A 22,163-nucleotide genomic window follows, 5' to 3' on the forward strand; every position below is an offset into this window, starting at 1 on the left:
TATTTTATTGGGTTATATTTAGAGGTGGGTGATATATCGTTTAGACGATAATATCCAAATTGTTGTCTGGACGATATGCAAGCGCCGAGCTATCTACCGGCAGGATGAGAACATAACTCCGGCACGACCAGAGGCGGAGGACTGCATTTTTGTGCACAATGAATAGAGTACCAACTGCAGGATCGTTGGCCAGCACGGCTCACCTGACCTGAAGCCCTATTGGTAATATACTGACCATTTTATTTACTATGAAAACAGCACACTGCCGCCCCCGATGCTAACGTTAGCACAAGTTTGGTTTACTGCTAACCATAGTGAACAAACTGCAGCGCGATCACCTGGATACGGGATACAGGGGACTTTAACAAGGCGTTCTTAAAGTCTGTTCCCCTCCAGGTTTCTCCCAACATGTAGATTGTGTTACTAGAGGGAAGAACACACTAGACCATGTATACTCTAACATCAAAAAAGCACAGAGAACTGCACCTCTCCCTCACCTGGGCCAGTCAGATCACATCCAACTCCTGATCCCAGCATAAGTCCCGGTCAGAAGGACTATACAGCCAAGTAGAAGGACTATCAGAACCTAGTCTGACCCGGCCCTGTCCCAGCTCCAGGACTGCTTCCAATAAGGACATGGTTGTGTGCAATATGTTACAGAACAGAGCCCTTTGTTTATTGTTATGATTTCATCTTGCTTGTACATTTTCCCAAGAGAACCACCAAAATAGCCTCTGAACAGGGCTTCTTTTAACTTCTAGAAGGATTTCAAAAATATTGTCTGAATATCGATATCGAGATATTGAAAAAATATATCGAGATATTCATTTTTGTCAATATCTCTCACCCCTAGTTATATTATGATCCAATTAATTGTATTTAATATAATTCATGTTTTATTTAATTCAAGTAGCCTACTTGAACATAATTATTTTCTAGGGTTTAAAATGTATACAGAGTTGACATTTAATGGCATTTTTTCCCTGTGTGTGCCGCCGTGTTCATGAACAAGAGCTTCGACAATAAATCAGTACGTTGCTACTCAGAAATGTTTTTCAAGGTTGGCAGGTCTGAAATATGGGTTGTAATTGCTGCTTGAAAAAACGACTTGAGGGCTCACTTTTTTTTTTTTTTTTTTTTTTTTGCTGTCCAGACTTTCTAAAATCAATCTGGATACAATCTGGATATACCAAAAGAGGGATTTGGGCTGGCAGTCTGAACAAGGCCTAACAGACAGAAGCTCTTGAAGTGAGACCCTGACTCTCCTGGATCACTGAACCAGACTGAAAGGTTCAGTTCTGGTCAGCAGGTAGAAATGTTTCACCTTTTTTTTCTTCTCAGTTTTATCTGTCTTTAAAAATAATACATAAAGATGACTCCATCCAGAGCTGTGACATCAGTATAAATTTAAACTGATTAAAATTTCTGAAATGATCCAAAGAGTACATCAGCTGCACGGTATGTCTTGCATTGCCAGACCTTTCTTCACAGCGCTGCGGAGGACGGTCTGGCTATTCCACATAGCATTCCCGGATGGGAGAGAAACGTGCTCTGGTTTATTGGCATTTCTTTAAACCAATCACAATCGTAATGGGCGGCGCTAAGGACGCCGGACGGAGAAACGGGGCCGCTGCAAAATAACCTTGGGAAGGAACTTGTTTTGGTGGAACATGTGTACGTTCAAAAGTTGTTTTAGTCTGCAAGAGAAAACTCGGATTGGACAGATAGTCTAGCTAGCTGTCTGGATTTACCCTGCAGAGATCTGACGAGCAGTTAACCATAGTCCTCACAAATTGACCGGAGTTTAAAATTCCAACACAAAAAAGCGTAAGGTAACGGCCATCCGGATGAAAAGAGTGACATCCGGCGGAATTTCCAGCGGCACCGGAGCAATCCTGGAAATGAAACATCGCCGATATAGACTAGTACCTCATAAAACCCCACTTCAAAATATCTAAACTATCCCTTTAAAACTACCTAAATGAACTCTAGACTCTAACTCCTTTAGATTATCATGTTGCTACACAGGTTTCGTCAAGGATATAGACTAGCTCCATGGCAACAGAGTCTAAAGCTCTCTTACTGGATGATCTTTTGAAAACCTGATTAAGAAGCAAACGTTATTGGAACCATGGTAATAGAATGAGAGTAGAACGGACATTAAACTGGTTGTCGTGGCCATTTGACTAGTTGAAAGGAAAATGGCACTCAGCATTGTGCATTGGCCACAGTAATTGAATGAGTTAGCCCCCTGCAACAGTCACAGGTCTTTGAAACGGGACTCATTAAAATGGCCACCGCTGTGACCATCCTGCTATGTACATTTCAGTGGGAACGTCTTTTCTACTTTCATTCTATTTCTATGTCTGGAATAGAAACATTATTGTGTATGTGTTAATTATAAGGTACAGTATATCTGGTGAGCAGAGGGGATTGGGGGCAGGAATGAGGGCTGAAAATCCTTGTTTCCGTGGCAACCACAATGGGGATGTGGGGCTGCATCCCCGTTCCCATGGCAACTGCACGCTGGCAGTGGACGGGGTGATGAATGTGATTAAAAACAGAAACAACCACAGAAGAAGAAGAAGAAGAAGAAGAAGAAGAAGAAGAAGAAGAAGAAGAAGAAGATAGTCTGAATGGTGGATTTCTTCTTCTGCTGCTCTTAGTGGGACATTGATTATTGATTACAGTGTGATATATTCACGATGCTCAGCACACATTCAAACCTGAATTATAAACATTTGTCTGATGAAAAAAAAAGTGTGGATTCTGGTGTTTACTGTTCCCATAAAAAGAAAATACTGTCTGTTCGTTATATGATGATTTAAAGACTTTAGCAAAATGTTCCTCATTCCTGATGAATTCTTCTGACAGAAGACCAAGTAATGTAGAAATTCTGTTACGCACACACACTCACACAAGCACGCACGCATGCATGCACGCACTCTAGGTTACATGTCTTGAATAACAATGAACGTAACAGTATGACATTATGTTACATTTATACATTTTACTGACAGTAAAGACATTTCTGATTTTTGCATAGGCTGTTTTACATGTGAAAACAACAATTTTATATGTAAGACGTAAAACACATTTCACATGAAGTTTCAAGCGATTTCTAACACAAATAATATTCATTTGACTTGATTTAATTTAGTTATGAAATATATTTATCATGACTTTCATGACCAAAAAAATTAGATTGTGGGTACAAACAGCCAAAATGGGTTTCTTCAGGAGGGTGGCTGGCATCTCCCTTAGAGATAGGGTGAGAAGCTCAGTCATTCGCTGCTTCTTTGCATTGAAAGGAGCCAGCTGAGGTTTTTTGAGCATCTGGTAGGGTGCCCCCTGGGTGCCTCCCTAGGGAGGTGTTCCAGGCTCGTCCAGCTGGTAGGAGGCCTTGTGGAAGACCCAGGACTAGGTGGAGAGAATATATTTCTACACTGGCCTGGGAAGGCATCGGGATCCCCCAGTCAGAGCTGGTTAATGTGGCTCGGGAAAGAAAAGTTTTGGGTCCCCTGCTGGAGCTGCTGCCTCGTGACCCGACCCCGCATAAGTGATTGAAGTTGGATGGATATACATTTATTGATGTTTAATGACTAAATATACTAAATTGACATTTGATTGAGAGATTGTTTTTGCTGTATCAAATATCAAGAATGAACTTTGAATCTTTGAAATCAACTGTTTACTTTCTGACACTGTCTACATTCGGTTTATGTCTATACTGATAATCTTCATTGTATATAATTTGTTTATTTACACTCTTTCCTAATTTGTACAGCAACTGCTGCACAACAATTTCCCTCAGGGTAGATACAGTTCTATCATGTCTTATTAACAAGAAGTCCCTGGACAAACTTCATCTGCTGGTGAAGACCAAATGATTGAAAACTCCACAACTGATATAATGTATTTATTATTTATTATGTTGACACTGTACTTTATGTTGACACTGCACTACAATAGAATTTGTACAATTCATTTGAAACAATCTTGTTTAACCTAATCTTACTTGTAACCTAATTTCACTTGCTTCTACTTAACGTTTTTATTTATTTCTTACTGTAGTTATGTTATTATGGTTGTGGTTGTCTGTTATAGTTTTTCCTGTTTATTGTGTAAATTCATCAACACTATCTGATTTCACCTGTTCCTGAACCCTCATGTCACCTGTCCCTTGTTTCACCCTCGTTACCTTGTGTATTTAGTTTCTGTGCTGTCTTTGTCTCTTGTCGGAACATTGTCTTCTCTCCCTGTCATCCCCTGCGTTGTTTCTTCCTGGTAGTATTTTCCCTATCGTGTCTTTTGGGTTTTTCTCATAGACTCTATAATATTAATGGACAACGCATCCGGTTCGGCGAAGTGCTGCAAATGCGGAAGTGCCTTAAACCTGCTTTCTATCTGAATTCCAGCAGGGGGCGACACGGAGGAGGTCGGTTTCTGTAGAAGTCTATGAGAAAGTGACCCACTTCTCACTTGATTTATTACCTCAATAAACATTTTCATAATGAGTTTATGGTCTCAATCGCTAGTTTTAAGTCTTCTGCAACACAGAATGATGTTCATTTTTTGAATTATGGTCTTGTTGATTTTAAAATCGGCGATAAAGCAGGGGTTGTTTTAGGGCGTGGCTATGATGTGATTGCCAGTGAAAGAATGTAACATAACGTAAAGTGTAAGCAGCCCCTCCCTCATTCCTCCCTCTCGTCTAAAATTGTCACATCTGCCACCAGGATGGCTGCGCCCGTAATGGCAAACTCGACGACGGATAGCAGATCTCCACAAACCAATGGGTGATGTCACACAAGCGTTGTCCATTAATATACAGTCTGTGGTTTTTGGATTTGGGATTTTGTTTTATCTTTGTTTGTGCCTGCCTGCCTTCCTCAGGACACCTTATGTTGTCTTTTGTTTAATAACATTTCTCTACTCTGAATTTTTGGGCCAAACCTTACATTCCTGACAGAATGAAGCGACCCGAAATGGACCCAGCAGAAGTTTTTGAGGATTAATGTTATGATTTAGTTTTTAGTAGAGAGCTTAAGGAGGCAGCCTTACGCGTGGCTCGCCGGAATTCTTCTTCTAACTGGAACAGGGACAGGCAACAAGAGCAGGAGTCTGCCGACTGGACACTGGGGACGGGGGCCAGAGGTGGGTCAGCCTGACTGGAGTCAGGAGACGGGTCAGCTGGGCCAGGGTCCGGCAGCAAGGCAACAGAAGCAGGAGTCGGCCGGGCTGCTGGAGACAGGGATCGGTCCTGCTTGGCCGCCATAGGGGTTCCACCTTCACCGGCCTCTTCGGTCTCCAGAGGTTCCGCCTTCGTCGTTGGCCGGCAGAGAGGTTCTGCCTTCGCCGCCAGAGGGGTTCCGCCTTTGCTGCTGCCCTCAGGCCTCGGTTCCCGAGCCACGCTGTCCTCAGGCCTCGGTTCCCGAGCCACGCTGTCGCCTGTTCCAGTGCACCTGTTTTTGCCTCCCTTCGCCCTCCCTCCTCCGGGTCCCCTCCGCCCTCCCTGGGTTGACTTTTGTTCTTCTTTTGTGCCTGCCTGCCTTCCTCAGGACACCTTATGTTGTAAATCTTTTGTTTAATAAAATTCCTCTACTCTGCATTTTTGGGTCCAAGCCTCGCATTACACTTACTGACTCTTTTCTTACTCTTATTTCACCTTGAATTTGACTGTGGGCAAGTGCAACTAAATAATTTCCCTGAGGGGATCAATCCCATTCCCATTCTGATTTAGTAGGCCTAAATATTATTATGTGTGGAGGTATGTTTGTGAGCGCGCGGGGACGAGCACTTCTGGCTTCATTAATTCAACCAACACCAGAGAGAAGCTCGTACACGCGCTCCAGCGGCCGCGCGTCTCTTCTTCTCTCTCCCCTCCGTGTGTGAGCGCGCGGGAGCGAGTGTCAGGATCCAAGGACGGACCGCGGGCTCGCGAGCTTCAGGTCATCTGGAAGTCCGCGAGCATCAACAGACACCGGACTACCGGAGACAACATTTAAAATATGAACTGATGATTCATTAGAAAAGAAAAGACAAATATTTCAATTTTTTTGTTTTTCCCTGTTGAATGAAACGACACGGTGAATCAACAGGACGAGGCGCGAGACGGTATCAACAATGTCAACCGGGTTTGTCGTTTAAACTGTGAATGAAAAACATTTTATCCATCAAAGAAGAAATGAGGATTTTCCCCTTCACCTTTGATGTGAAACGGTGAGGGCACGGAACGAAAACAAAACGCCACCGGCAATTTCCAACGGTTAAACATTTGATTTATTAGCCTAATTAAAAACTAACACCTTTTAACCTGAAAGACCCGAGTCACCGGACAGAACCGGAGGAGGAAAAGCTTACGGTACCGGGCTGATAGGCTACTGGGAACGCTGGGAGTGATCACCGTGATTTAAATAAATCACAGACGGTGAAATCAACAGGAGACCGACTGAACGACGCAGTTTTGTAACGGAATTCTGACCCGTGAGGCTGAACAATTATCGGTTTTTAATTTTAAAAACCTGCAGGAGAAGCCAGAACCGGCTGTAAACAGTAAGTCACAATGTATGACATTTATTTAGCCTATATCTGATCTGTCTTTCTGTAATTAATTTAACATAGCCTAATTAATTCCATTCATTCGTGGATTAATGATCAGTCCCTCGATATCACCTCTCCTTTTGAATAAAACTCGACACGTTTTTGTGTAAAAAATAAAATAAATGCATGAAATCTTCTGCATGACTATATACTTCTCCTCAGAATTTGACCATTTCATGTGAATTCATCCTCTTTTGAACATCTTGCCAACGATTTTATTCTTCCTCTGCTCTTTGTAGATTAGGCTACATTCTCTTTAAATTAGAGATAGGCTATAAATAATAGTTATATAATCTTCAGCCAGATACATTAAAGGAAATGGAAAACTGAGTTGTGATATTAATTGTTTAAGTGAGAAATAAAAATGTAAACATCATAACACTGAGAAGTTACATAAGAGTTTGGATTTCCTCATATACTCAGATTAAAGTCAGAATACTGAGGGAATAAAGTTTGTTTAAGAACCAATCAGTGATCCACAAGTAAAAGTATGTTGTTGGTGGGCGTGGCCTTACTTTGCTGTCACTCGCAAAATGATGGACAGGTGTGTTAGTTTTTAAAACATCGACATTTACAAGGCTTCATTTGCAGGTGAATATTTCATGTCAAGTTCAACTTTGGTGGTTTGCTGACCTCAGATTGGACAGAGAGTCCAAAATGGAGGAAGCTATCGTAGCTTATTAGCTGTGCATCACCATCAGGCCCCCAGGAAGTGCGCCAGGTTTTGAAGCCAATTTGACATAGCAGCCAAGCAGTGGAATTACAACTCCCATGTCCATTACATGATGCAATGGGGCCCAAAATACTTCCCCCCCATAGACTTATGGCGAAAGAGACGTCTGTGAATCAGTGGAATTTATTTTTTGAGCAACCACCGTAAAATGACTCGTTTCACTATCAGAACTTGATCCATTCGGTCCAATAACATTTGGAATGTCTATTATAAATCTGCACTATTAAAGCAACACTAGAGAACTTTTGGTCCCCTATAGGTTGGAAGCGGAATTGTCCATTACATTATATTATGCAAGTTTGCCGGATCGGGTAGTGGATCTGTAGTTCGAATGAGACATGGACAATTCCGCTCCCAACCTGTAGGGGGACCGAAGCGGGAAATTTTGCTTTAAATCATTTAATCCCTATTGAAGTTAGCCTCTGCGCTAAATCGGAAGTAGCCGGCTCGGACAGCGGAGGTCTCTAGTGGGGCTGCATTATTGGCCTCATAGGCCTAGTGCGCAGCACTGATGCAGAAGTTGAACTTTTTTTGTCTTTATGCGCCACTGAGCAACTCTCATTGGAATGAACGGGGCTCTGCCTCGAATGCTGTCGTTTTTTTTATATATATACATCAATGGCCACCATCCAGTTTTATTGAGGCTCCTCTGTCAAAGTATAAACTGGTTTACACACAGAGATTATCAGACTAATACAGCTGTTAATACACTTTGGGGCATATCTGTCAACACCCCCATTTTTCCTGGGTTTTTCCCGTTTTTAAAGGCCATCTCCCGGCTCCCTCCCGTTTTGTTGTTTCTCCCGGGAAACGCCAGTAATTACCATGGCCCTCAAACTTTATTATGAATAATTGTATTATTAATAACCGTGTATTATAATAATAATACACGGATCCATACGTTTTGGATGTTTGTTTAGATGAGCAAATTTTGCTTTACAAGTTTGCAGCTATCGAATTTATGTAAATATCTTGTTTGCTCTCGCGATAATTACTACAGCCAAGAGAGGTCATCGCCTAACAAGAAACAATTGTGGGTCATTATGAGCTGCTTGCATGATCAACCCATACGGTCATTGTCTGGGACGGGCTGATGTGAGCGGTTGTTTTGAGCCTCTTTTATTAAACAAACCTCTGATTCTCCTAATAGATTCAGAGGGGTTGTTTATTCCTACCCTCTAATACAACCCATACAGGTTTTCCCTGGGTTTTTAGAGCACTTAGGCACAAATGACGCCATATGCTTATTTGCATATTAATGACATCATTATGCAATTTTTTGCATAAAGCTTAGACAAGGCAATTATATATGGTAGTTGTCACTGTTGATTCACTAAAGCAAAACTTGGAGGAGCAGCTTGCAGTATAATGAGAACAGCTGGTCCACTTTATAGGTCAGCCCAAGTTAGTGAGCCTGTGCTGAAGTTGCCACAGTTAGCTCTGTGGCTAACACATAGACAGTAAAATAAATGGCCCAACAGATCCAATTGCTCTGGATGGAGACCAGTGAAGGCTGTAAGAAGCACTTTTCCGGTGATGGCTGAGCGTTACTGCGCAGCAGGAAACTGAGCTTGCCGATGTAGATGTGACGTGAGCAACCTGTCTGAAAGTTGTAAGTCTTCTGGTAGCTGTGCCAAGAGAAATCTCAATCATTCCCAATCTTACAGACAGAAAGCATAGATATATCTAAGGAGATAACATGGGTACAGGCTAATTATTGCTAACTAAAATGCTAGTTAACATTAGTAATTAAACTAAACAGCTAATGCAAGTCAAAACTGCCTGCGAGCTTCTCCTGTACTGTACGGGAATTCCTCTACTATGAGACAGTAAGTCGCCTTGTTATGACACAATCGTTAGCCTATTTTTACAAAAACGTCTGCTACGGAGCCATAACGTGAGCTACAAGGTAATGGAGCCTTTTATACATTGTTGTGTTTCTTTAGAAATAAACAATGGACGAATAAAGTCTTTAAACGCTTAAGATGTAAAGTTATTTGCTGTCAAAGTGACGTCAAAATGAATGGCAGTCAATGGGATGCTAATGGGGGGGGGCGGGGGAGGGGGAACTGATGGCTTGTTAGCATCAAAATGGCGCCACAGGAGCTACACTTTGTACTTTTTTTTAATGAATAGGTTGGCTAACGTTAGCTAATCTCCCTCTTCTCATGTCATGTCTGATGAACAATAAGTTACGGGAGTGAGGAACACAAGGCATTGTGAGCTAATGTTACGTACCAAGTAACGTTAGTACAGGGGGTAGTGACAGGCTGCTGCTGGAAATCGGAAGAAGGATGAGAAATAGTTTTAACATAACTTTAAGTAGTGACAGCACCGTTTGGCTTAGCTAGTTATCAATGCCGTTAGCATCGTGGCTAACACTATTGTTACTTAGTTTATGACAAATCGTTTCAGCTGTGCTTTCTAACATGATTTTATTATGCTAACTGAGCAACGTTAGCCTTTACGACAGCCGCTTCAATACACTTGTTAGATAATGTTTCATTACAGAGTTCTCTGTTGATTTTTGTTTGTCGCTGTGTGCGTGGTGGAACATAATGTAAACAGAGAGCGGTGTGCCAGAAATGCAATGCGCCATGACGTAGGTCCCCTTCAAGGCCAGGCTAATGTTGGAAGGCCCTCTAGTGGACAGAACGTATAATAACAGGCTGCATATGGGCATTAAATATATGAATATTATTCGAATATTTAAAAAAATAACAAATTAAATTTGAATGGTATTATAGAGGAAGACTGAAAGCTCTAGTTCTAACCTTCCTCTCTTCCTCCTTCTCCTCCTCAGTGGAGCTGCGTGGCGTGCTCCTCCTCACCGTGCTGCAGTGCTGTTCGGTTGCTCGCGGTGGTTGCGAGCCCCGGCTGGTAAACATCGGTGCAGTGCTGAGTCATAAACGCTACGAGCAGGTGTTCAAGGAGGCGGTGAGCCAGGCCAACACTCTGTATGGTAAAGAGAAGTTCAAGATGAACGCCATCTCCGTCACACACAAACCCAACGCCATCCAGATGGCTCTGTCCGTCTGCGAGGACCTCATCTCCAACCAGGTGAGGGCGCTCTGCTCATCCTGTCACCTGACTCCTCAGCTCATCTTTAACCTGGTTTCATGTTTATATTTAGTTTAAAGTTAAAGGGAAACATTAAAAGGGAAAATTCCTTTTTGTTAACGTCATTTGAAGGAACAATTTAATATTCAGTGAAATCCTCTTCTTGGTATAGAATCGTGAGAGAGGTATCAATCTTCTCATCTTACTCTCAAACAAATAAATGTTGAACTGATTCAAAACTATTGATGTAATCAGTTTAAATGATTGATCTGATATGAATCACATCTAACTGCTGGAGGATGACGTGTGTCCTGAAACGTGAGATCATCTAGAGAGAAGTCGTCTCACTCGGTTGCAGTTGTTAAACTACAGAAATGGTCGGTGGTGTGACAAAGTGGAGCTTCTTTCCTCACAGATGATCTTTGGTCAGGTTACAGACACAAACTGACAAGTTTAATTTGTTTCATCAAGTTTCTTACTCAATTAACATTAATTAGTGATCAGATCATTTGAGCTGCTGCCGGAGACGATGCCTCATCACAGGTTAAATGTGTCTCTGAGGTGAGTTTCTTTTTATAGACCTGAAGACATCACTTTCATCATTATGAGTGAGTGTTAATGGAAGATGAAGGGAAGAAGAAAGTAAAGAGACATTGAGTGAAGGAGGGATGAACAGAGAAATTAAATGTGTTGGAGAAAAAAGGAGTCATTACAGGAGGAATGTGGGTAATGTAGTTCTACCTGCCCTGTTGCTAAATGTAGGTGTCACATTTTTCCTTAAGGGTAACTACCGTTTTTTTTTCAACCAGGCCCCATTTCTCCATGCAGACTGATGTGACCAAAAATCTTTGAATTTGGTCCAGTATTACAGAGCTATAATGTAACCTAATGGGGCAATTGTGGAGCCTTGCTTTGATTTTTTTTGTTGTTGTTACTGGCTCAGATTATTATAAAAGTGTCTGACAACATTATCGATCACAAGACGTGACTTTTTGTCAGACAGCGGTGTGGAGAGTGAAACGCGAGACAAGAAAAAGGCGTTCAGGTAGTCTGTTTTTTCGGCATAGGCTACAGAAATTATAGGCTCCTGTTATCTAAAAGATTTTGAATGTCAATATTGAATATTTAATCAATGCTCAATATTGAAATGATTTCGACAATGTGGATGAGGGGGTTATAGTTCGATGACCACATGTAGGCTATTCATTTGAGCCAGAGTAGGCTACAACCTTACGGATGAAGAGAGAGTGAGAGGCAGCGGACGGAGGAGGGGGAAGCAACGGCTGTAGGGCTGCGAGACTCGGGATATTGGTAGTGCTCCCGTGGGTGCTGTGCCCCAAAAGATACCCAAAGAATACGTTGTCAGGAGTGGGACCTGTTGCTGCCAGATATGATCTGTGGTCTGGATGTGTCCAGTGATATACCGCGGACACAACGCTGTGTCCCCATGTCAGGATTCCCCCCTCTAATCAACAGGGCTGTGAGACATGAGCAAATAGGAACCATTGTTTTTATTGAAAATCTTTTAGATAACACAAAACCATGGATGTACAGTATTATAGCCTATTGAACGCACGAAACACTGAGCAGCTGCAGCCTCTCTCTCTCCCCCTCCCCTCGCCCGCTCTTTATCTGTTTACTTCATCCAAAGAATGTAGCCTACTCTGGCTCAAATGAATACGGGCGGCCATCCAATTATGACGACCTCATCCACACTGTCGAAATCATTTCAATATTGAGCATTGATTCAATATTCAATATTGACATTTAAAATCTTTAAAGGAGCCTATAACTTCTGTAGCCTACTCCATGACAACAGACTACCTGAACGCCTTTTTCTCGTCTCGCGTTTCTCTCTCCACACTGCTGTCTACGGACAACAAGTCACGTCCTGAGATCGATAATGTTGTCAGACACTTTTAGTAACCATCTGAGCCTGTCAGGAGCACAAAATAAAATCACTTATTGGACAAAAAGCAATTGCGATCTCGCTCAATACTGGACCAAATTCAAAGATTTTTGGTCACATCAGTCTATTAGACATAAATGCATGGAGAAATGGGGCGCAGGTTGAAAGAAAAATTGGTAGTTACCCTTTAAGCTGAGACAATCGATCAACAGTCTGACTGACGTGACGATAAAAACATATTATTAATATCGTGATTATTATTATTATAATTATTAGTCTCAAATAATAGCAACCAGGTCACCAATGAAAGCCTGAAACATATTAAGGGAAGTGGAGTTCCCATAATGTCTCACCTGGCAAATGTAGACATTTCACATTAAAAGCCTGCCAGTAAAGAGAGGATTTATGCTCCTTGAGCCACTGGGAGACTTTTATTTTTGTAGGAAGTGTTGAGTTTCATTGACAGGAGCTTAACAGCAATAACAAGAACAACAAAGTAAACCCTGGAATTGGAATGAATAATTTGACACACAAAATATAATTCACTTATCAGGTGGTGTTTTTTTATTAGCAGGTTTTGTTGTTTTTTGAGGAATTTAACAATAAACTAAAGATAAAGTCGGGACATAACAACAACAAACCCTACAAACTAGGGTTTACTCTGGGATGTGTTTTAATCTGGGTCTCCCGGGAATACATCCAAACTATTTTGATTCACGTGAAATATAATGAGAAAAACAGGAAAAACCAAATAGGCTGATAAGTACAAATACATGTATACTGTTTTTGTGAAATATATGTATCACGAAATTTACAAGTCCTTTACATCCTGGAGGCAAAGGAAGTGGGCATGGATGCAAAACTCAGCAGCACAACGATAACTTCCTTTTGGCCAACCAGATTCATCTACTGTAAGCTCGACCATCTTAATATGGCTAACAAAACACATTTCTCCTTGTTGCATTTAGTGTTGTCTGAAATATAACCAATGCCTTTTGACTGTTACTGAAGTTAAATTTTAAATTCAAGGAAATTTCACTGGATTCCCAGAATAGTGGGCTTCTGTTCCGGGATAGAAATCGTTTTGTTTCTCGGGGAAAAGTATGAATCCTTAAAACAATTGAACGCAGAAACAGAAAGCCGAGCTGAGAAAAGATGTTTTCACATTCAACATCCTTTAGTACCGTGTTTCCTTTGGAGAAGAAATGAGGCCAACATGGCGTTGAAGTGCCGGACAGACGCTTTGTTGTAGAGAAAGAGAGAGAGAGAGAGAGAGAGAGAGAGAGAAAGAGAGAGAGAGAGAGAGAGAGAGAGAGAGAGAGAGAGAGAATCAGAGAAAGAGACAGTTAGAGAGAGAGAGAGCCAGAAAGAGACAGAGAGAGATGGACGTGGAGAGAGATTAACATCCTCTCTCTATGCAGAAACGGAGATATAATCCATCCATCCTCCCAGAGGAGAGATGGACGGATTATAAAGACAGCAACACACACACACACACACACACACACACACACACACACACACAGACAGACACACACTCTCACTCTCACTCTCTCTCTCTCTCTCTCTCTCTCTCTCTCTCTCTCTCTCTCTGCAGACTGCTTCTCTACATGTCTGATTTAGAAATTATTTCACATTTCAGTCTGGTACATTAATGAATCCAAAATATGCGACATTACAGTTAATTCAGTTTGCAATTATCTATTATCTATACTATCTACCACAAACGTTTGACTGGTAGCCTACTGTATATTATATTTATGATATTTTATAATATGTATTTTATCCCTATATTTTAACTGCACTATTTTATGTTTTAGATTCTCATTTTTACTTGTATTGTTTTCCTTTGTTAACATATTTAATGAGCATTGTTGGTGGAGCCTGAGATCAAAGACTGCTTGTTGTGTAAATGACAAATAAAGAACTTGAAATAATTTATGGGGATTAGAACTTGACTGATTTTAGTTTCTTTAATCAAATATTATAAAAAGGTTTCTTCAGCTAAAGGAATAAATAATAAAATGATGGTAGTATTAAGTATAAAATGTGTTACTCGTGCATTAACGTGAAAGCAGGATTTTACTGTTGTAGTTGGTTGAGGTGGATCTCATTTTAATATATTAACTAATGATTATTGTTATTATGGATAACTGTAATCTGCTGATTATTTTCTCCATAATTGATTGATTGTTTGGTTTGTAAAAAAATATTTTAAATACTCTAAAATTATGTCACAATTACCCAGATCCCAAAGTGGGTTAGGGTTAGGGTTATGCAGTAGAGTAGAAGTGTAAAGACTCAATTAAAGTACAAGTACCTCACGTGTACTTAAATACAGTGGTAACGTAAATGTACTACATGTAGTTACATTTCACTACTACATATGGTTATTTAATTTAAGATACAATATAACCGGAAACAAATCTAGTTTCAGACGATAAGACAGTTTGGAAACAAACCCTCATGTCATCTTCTTTTTCTTCTACTCCTTCTGCAGGTGTATGCGATCCTGGTCAGTCACCCCTCTCAGTCCAATGACCACCTCACCCCGACACCCGTCTCCTACACCGCTGGTTTCTACCGAATCCCAGTGGTCGGCCTGACGACACGCATGTCCATCTACTCTGACAAGGTAACCTGATTTACTGTTCTGACATCTGTAGCTTCCTGAGTCTCACAGAACGATGTTCATAGTTTTAAAAGTATAACCTGTTTAGTTGCAAATGTTTCTTTAGGGTGGTGTTCATCAGGGCTTTCTCCTGGGTCCTGTAATATTTCCTCTGTATTTTCTTATGAAAATGTGCCTGTTTGGAACGGGCCGATTGCTTGGCCTGTGGTATTGCTGCTTGTAGAATTCATCAAAACCAAATTGTAGGCTACCCCAAAATTACTTACAGAAGGACCCCAAACCACTTCATATGCAACTCCCCTGTATACCATACTACTAACTTACTGATTTACCTGACAGAGAACGCTGCAGATACAGAATGTAATCATGTGTGTGTGTGCGGACAGAGAGAAAGAGAGAGAGATTGTTAACGAATTTAACATTTTAGCAGAGGTGTTAATTTCCATACATGTTTACTGGCTTGACAGTTAATGGTGAAGTAGGGGATTTGATTCGCGGGGGGATTTAGTTAGCAGTATACTTAATTAACCCGGGGTGAATCTGATGAAAAGTGCTGTGTCTGCCCGTTTCAGCTCTGAGATTTTCTCGTATTGCACAGCGCTGTGAAGGAATAATCTCTGAGATTACTTTATATTCTGCCTCTGGTTAGAAGTGGTGAATTTACAGCTCCCAGCAACTTAATACTATATAGTTTGATATTTAATGTTGGCAAATGGCTTTTTGTTGAGTTTCTTCTTAGCAAAAAAATAGACACGGAAAAGCGTATAGCGCCTTTTTTTCGCCAACCTTATTCCACACAACAGTCGCGATGTTCCTTTCAGCTATCCGCCTGTGCTCCAGGAAAGTGAAGTTTGGTATATCCAGCAATCATGTAGCTAACGTTGGATCAGGAAAAGAGTCAAAGGCGGCAAAAGCCAATGTGCGCTTCTTTTACCGATATATATTTAACGATATCTTTTGCATTTCTAATCCAAAAAAAGTCAAATTTGGCACTGTACTTACTGTGCCTGTAGCAAGACACCTGTCAAGTTTGAAATCCATCGGACTAACGGTTCTAGAGATATGCGCATAACACACACACACACACACATACACACACACACACAGACAGACGTTCCTGCAATTTAGGTGTACCTGTGAATCCAACTAATCTTTATGACTTACAATCATTTCTTCAAGTTCCTAAACCTCCTTCTACTTAATCAGTTGAGCTGAGTCTTTATTGTCCATCATGGCAAACACAGATGCACCAGAGTAGACTCATCGGTCAGTGAAAAAGATAAGGCCTGGCTGGATGGCACCCACCATAGTCCACTATCGATTGTTTAATTTAAAATAGTACAAAAGTGGCAGAGAGGAGAGCACTGGGCAGGCACAACAGGGGCGTGTTTAGGGCCTGGCTGTTGGGCTATAGCCTCAGGTCTTTTTTTTTTTACTGCCAAAATATTTAATATCAATATGAATTATGAGCTTGAACAACCACTGAATCTTGTGGCAAACATAGCTATCCACACACGCTCAGGCACAAACACGCACACACACACACACACACACACACACACACACACACACACACTAACAGTTGCCAACTTTGGGAATTTTCAGACCCTTTCAGACTCAGTCAGCGGCTCCTCTGGCAGCAGCACAGCAGCTCTCCCTCCCTCTCCTCGTTCGCCTTAGGCGTGCACTTTGGAGTTACTATAGTAACAGGCGTTGGTTGCAGCAGGTAATTTTTCAGTGCTTAACCCCGAACATTATGAATGTATAGCCCTGAATACAATTTTAAATATAAATCAATGTGAAGCTTGACAAAAAATGTAATGTGTGTGAATGTGAGATAGTCCTCGTTACACAACAGCTTGTCAAAATAAATGCCCTCACCCGCCGTTAGCATCCCATTGACTGCCGTTCATTTTGACAGCGAATAACTTTACATCTGAAGCATTTAAAGACTCTATTTGTCCATTGTTTATTTCTAAAGAAACACGACAATGTATAAAAGGCTCCATTACCTTGTACCTCACATTATGGCTCTGTAGCAGACATTTTTATAAAAATAGGCTAACGATTGTGTCATAACCACGCGACTTACTGTCGCATAGTACAGGAATTACCATATAGTACAGGAGAAGTTCCCAGGCAGTTTGGACTTACATTAGCTGTTAAAAGTTTAATTATTAATGTTAACTAGCATTTTAGTTAGCAATAACTAACCTGTAAGATTGGGAATGATTGAGATTTTTCTTGGCACAGCTACCAGAAGACTTACAACTTTCAGACAGGTTGCTCACATCACATTTACGTTGTCTCTCTCAGTTGGAGGCTGCGCAGTAACGCTCAGCCATCACCGGAAAAGTGCTTCTAATATCCTTCACTGGTCTCCGTCCAGAGCAACGCAATCTGTTGGTCCATTTTATATAATGTCTGTGGTCTGAACATGAGATTTAATGACAATGACAGAAATATAGAATAACAGCAGAATCATCCTTTAAGGCTGTCGTCCATTTGAACGTTTCTCCATGAAACAGCTTCTTCTTCTTCAACATATTTACTGTCTGGACTCATTTTACAGAATATTCTGATCATGTGATCTCACTTATTTCTGTTTTAGTATTTTGTAATAAAATTAACATTTGATTTTGTTTATATTGTTGAATAGATAGAATAAAGAATACAAAGTATTATATGGTGTTTGTGTAACAGAGAGTTCAGTTGTACGTATATGGCAAGACTCTCCTGTGTTGCCTTCAGGCTCCATTAAGTGCAGGTTGTAGAATATTTAGTCCAGTTTGTCCCAGTTCAGAGACTCTCTCAGATATGTGACTGAACTGGAAACCACTCAGTCTCTCTCACTTTTTACAATATTGATGAAATAAGTGTCATCAGAATATCCCAGAATATGAACCACGCTCCATTTACTCTTCAGTTTGTTCCATAGGATTTAGAATAGTAATGAAATATTTACATGTTTATCAGTCAGGTGAAGCGAGGGTGTGTTTTATTTTAACACCAGCAGCAGTAGCAGCTGATCGCTCTACTGAGATTTCCTATAGAGGTGAAATGGTTAAAGGGTCAGTTCAGTCAAATTACAAACAAAAAAACATTCCCTGTCTTCCCTCGTGTGATTCTGTACATACGGTCGACACGTCTGTCTGTTTACTGTAACACCAGTTTCCTTTCAACAATCGGCAGGTTTCTGAGCTGAACACTGAGCTTCCACCCATCGTTTGTCACAGTTCACGGTTTACAGTTAAGTGCTTTGATATCAGGACTAACACTCTCTTCCTCCTCTTCCTCAGAGCATCCACTTGTCGTTCCTGAGGACAGTGCCTCCGTACTCCCACCAGGCTCATGTCTGGTTCGACCTTATGAGAGAGTTCAGGTGGAACCACATCATCCTCATCGTCAGTGACGACCACGAAGGACGAGCCGCTCAGAAGAGACTGGAGACGCTGCTGGAGGAGCGAGAGACCAAGGTTAGCTAAAAACACACCTATATACGTATACATGTATCCATACACAGCACACTCAGTCAGTGTGAGGGCACGCGTGTGCTGACCTTCTTGTTTCTTTATGTAACAATGTGTATGTGCTACGTTCTAATCCAGGTGTGTGTGTGGGTGTTGGTCACTGCATGACAATGAGCTTGTATGTGTGTGTGTCTGTGTGTGTGTGTGTGCGTGTGTGTGTGTCTGTGTGTGTGTGTGTGTGTGTGTGTGTGTGTGTGCGCACGCACACGTGCGTGGTCTCATCAGTTCACCCCTTCATCGTCAGACTGCAGTTTCATTTCTTTAAACCGTTTCATCTCTTTTAAAACGTGGAGTCATGAAACTGCACGACACAGAGCTTTATTATGAAACATTCACCAATTTAAAAAAGTCATGTTCGGTTCTAAAACCAATCGAGATGGAAAACCTTTGATGTGTTAGTTGTTTTTGTTTGATAAAGTAATTTCATATTGTTAATTTCCAACTTCTACTCTATTTTTTTTTTTATTAACACCAAAGTCACACAATAACACAAACAAACTGATAGAGGCAGAAGTAGACCAGCAACTCCCATGTTCTGTAAAGGAAAATTACTGTTTTTGTCCAATAAGTCTGGTGGCATAGATAACGGCTTCAGTTCCCCATCAGAAAGGGCTGTCTGACAGTATGGTAAAGTGGTAAAAAATGTTACACATAGCGTACACTTAACTGATTTTTAGGTGGCTAAAATACAGTTTAGCTGTTGCCCCCAGCCCAGCAGTACATTGCTTAGCCTCCTTGTCGGTACTCCTGCCTGCTTCTCCAAACTGGGGGCATGCTAACAGCCATCTACTGTAGCTCATACATTGGCTTACAACCCCTCCTCAAATGATCCAAACTATCCTTATAAAGGAAGTCCGTCAATATGGAAGATAAAGTCCCGAGAGTGTCTTGTGGAATATGAGTGAATGTCTGAGGAAGCACTAGGCATAAAGATGTGTATTGTTTCTAAATAACTGAAACAGGTTTGTGCAGTTTAGCAGCTGATTTAAAGTTCAGGTGTCGACTAACTGACTGACAGACATGATTTTATTGAGAAGTGACTGCGAACTGCAGGGCAGATTATAATCCGTCAGCAGCAGCAGCAGCAGCAGACGGAAACACCCGCTGTTACCTCAACAGGGTTTCCCTCGGGAGATGCTTTAGCTAAATAAAAAAAAACTTTACTTATGATTACAAAATAAACATTTATTTTATAAAGTCAAGAACATGACATATCAGAAAAGTTACACAAACATGCAACAAACAATGTAAAACTAGATTCAACCAAAGAATGAATAAAGCACACATACAAGTACATGTTTACATAATATGCAATATAATATATGTATATGTATGAGATGTGGTTTTTAATTTAATTAACCACAGTAGGAAATAATATGTATTGTCAGAACATGTATGATAAAATGTACCATAAAGTTTCATCAGGTCAAATGCGTCTCTATTATTTCTGCTTTGATGAAAGTGATAGGAGCTTCTAGGATAAACGAGAGACAGTCTCATTAGGAACTTTGCAGAAAATGACCACAATCAGTCCGTAGACATATAAACACCTGGCAAAGTACTAAAAACTGCACGCACACACACACACACACACACACACACACACACACACACACACACACACACACACACAGGTGATGAAGAGTTTAGCTCCTTAGCGTGCCCCATGATAAAGATGATGTATATAAAGCTCCATTCTGACATAAAGTTCTGCTGCCTGAACTCTTTTTGATAGGATGTTTTTTTTAAAAACTTTGTTAACCTTCTTAACAAGTCCATATGGTGTTTTTCAAATTTACACATTGGATCTGCAGTAAACCAAAGACATAAAAAAAAAAAACACGGATTCAGACAGCCAGCGTTTCATACACCACATACCTAAAGAGCCAACTCCGTCTATTAGCATATCATTAGCATAACGCTACAGCGAAACAAGGGCCTAACAGAGGAGAAGCCAGGTGGAGCTACATATCGGTATTTTGCACGTTAGGTTTGACTTTTTCTTAAAATGGTGGCAGAGATTTGACAATCAGAACTAGCAAATATTATTGTATGTTTCGCAACAACTAACCCTGTGTCAGCCACTGCCAGTTTCAAGTTAATAAGCTAACAAAACAACATAAAAATAAAAGATTCTGACTACATTTAGTATTGTGATCTGTATTGTAGTTACTATTTGTAAATGTGTTAGTGAAACTGTATCTCAGTCTGTGAATGTGTACGCATTCCTCTAAATATGTCCTCAAAACATTGATGACTTATTGGCTCTGGGGTTTGTCACATTATCTGATCAATACGTCGATAGAACTGAAACTGCTCTCTGTATATCCCTCAATCATCCCTCCATCATCCCTTCATCATCCCTCCTTCATCCCTCCATCATCCCTTCATCATCCCTCCATCATCCCTCATCATCTCTCATCATCTCTCATCATCCCTCCTTCATCCCTCCATCCTCCCTCCATCATCCCTCCTTCATCGCTCCTTTGTCCCTTCTTCATTCCTCCATTATCATCCTGGCTTTTATATTCTTTATGCTAGATGCTCCAAAGCAGCTTCTCTTTCATCACTCTCTTTTCTTTATTCTTTTTTTTTTTATATCTCCACCAAGAATGTTTTTTAGTCAGAAACTGGAATCTGACAAGTGACAGAGGCTGAGATGTCCACATCAAATCAAACACACCTAAAACTCCACTGATTTTTTATATATATATATATATATATATATATATATATATATATATATATATATATATATATATATATATATATATATATATATATATATATATATATATATAAACCTGAACCTCCTGAATACACCAATGTGCATGTAGATGTTTAATAGAGGCCTCTTTCTTTCTGAATTTCTGAACATTTTTACTGTTTTCCGGTGAACTTCAGCTTTTAAAAAAGTTCTTGTGTCCCTTGATTTTTGTCATATTTTGGAACTAATTTCATTTCTAAAAACCTTTTCTGTTATTGAAATATTTTTTGTGCCATCTTGGTGGAGTTTTAGTTGATTTTCTTATCATTTTATGTTTTTTTTCTTTCATCTTTTAACATTAAAAATAAATGTACTTTTTTTTCTTCAGTTCTGTCTCTCTCTGTGTGTCTCTCTTTCCATGTATCTGTCCAACCCGTTCTCACTCTGAACTCGTAAAATACGGACATTTGGACAGTGGCTGTCAGCGTCGGAAGCGACGCAAAACACGCCCTTCAGTGTGTTTGTAGAATGCACCAGGGAGAGCAGCAGCTACACGGTGTTTGAAGATGACGTAGCACTAAGAGCGGCAACGGTAGCGAGTCGTATGAAAGTCTGCATAGGGAGTTTGGATGGGTCAAACAATGCAGGACTTTCACCCAAGAGGCCGGGGATCGTGTCCCGCGTGTCATCTTTCCTAAACCTAACCGTCCCGTTCTTCCCGCAGCTCATGGAAACGTAAGCCCACCCATGACCTTTTCCTTAACCTAACTGCGTCAAAAGTGACGCCAATAGTCCCGACCAAGCGCGTTCAGATAAAGCGCGTTTAGATAAAGCGCGTTTAGATAAAGCGCGTTTAGATAAATTGCGTTTAGATAAATTGCGTTTAGATTTGACGCTAAAGGAGACTTTTAGCGTCAATAACAATGGCAAAGGCACCTGACCAAGCGTCCGGATTTTACGCTATGGGAGTGAGAATATGTTGATCTGTC

The 22,163-nt window shown here is 40.7% G+C and overlaps 1 protein-coding gene across 1 annotated transcript in view; it reads left to right on the forward strand.

The window, feature by feature from the left end:
* The first annotated feature begins 6,140 nt into the window (after positions 1 to 6,140).
* grin1b (glutamate receptor, ionotropic, N-methyl D-aspartate 1b) overlaps positions 6,141 to 22,163 on the forward strand; it is a 64,362-nt gene continuing 48,339 nt past the window's right edge. Inside the window, 4 exon segments of the mRNA XM_028577663.1 lie at positions 6,141 to 6,555; positions 10,140 to 10,396; positions 14,806 to 14,940; positions 18,237 to 18,413. Of these exon segments, the coding sequence (XP_028433464.1) occupies position 6,555; positions 10,140 to 10,396; positions 14,806 to 14,940; positions 18,237 to 18,413 (570 nt within the window). The 5' untranslated portion in view covers positions 6,141 to 6,554.

The sequence above is a fragment of the Perca flavescens genome, chromosome 5 (assembly GCF_004354835.1).
Source record: "Perca flavescens isolate YP-PL-M2 chromosome 5, PFLA_1.0, whole genome shotgun sequence".
Classification (NCBI taxonomy): domain Eukaryota; kingdom Metazoa; phylum Chordata; class Actinopteri; order Perciformes; family Percidae; genus Perca; species Perca flavescens.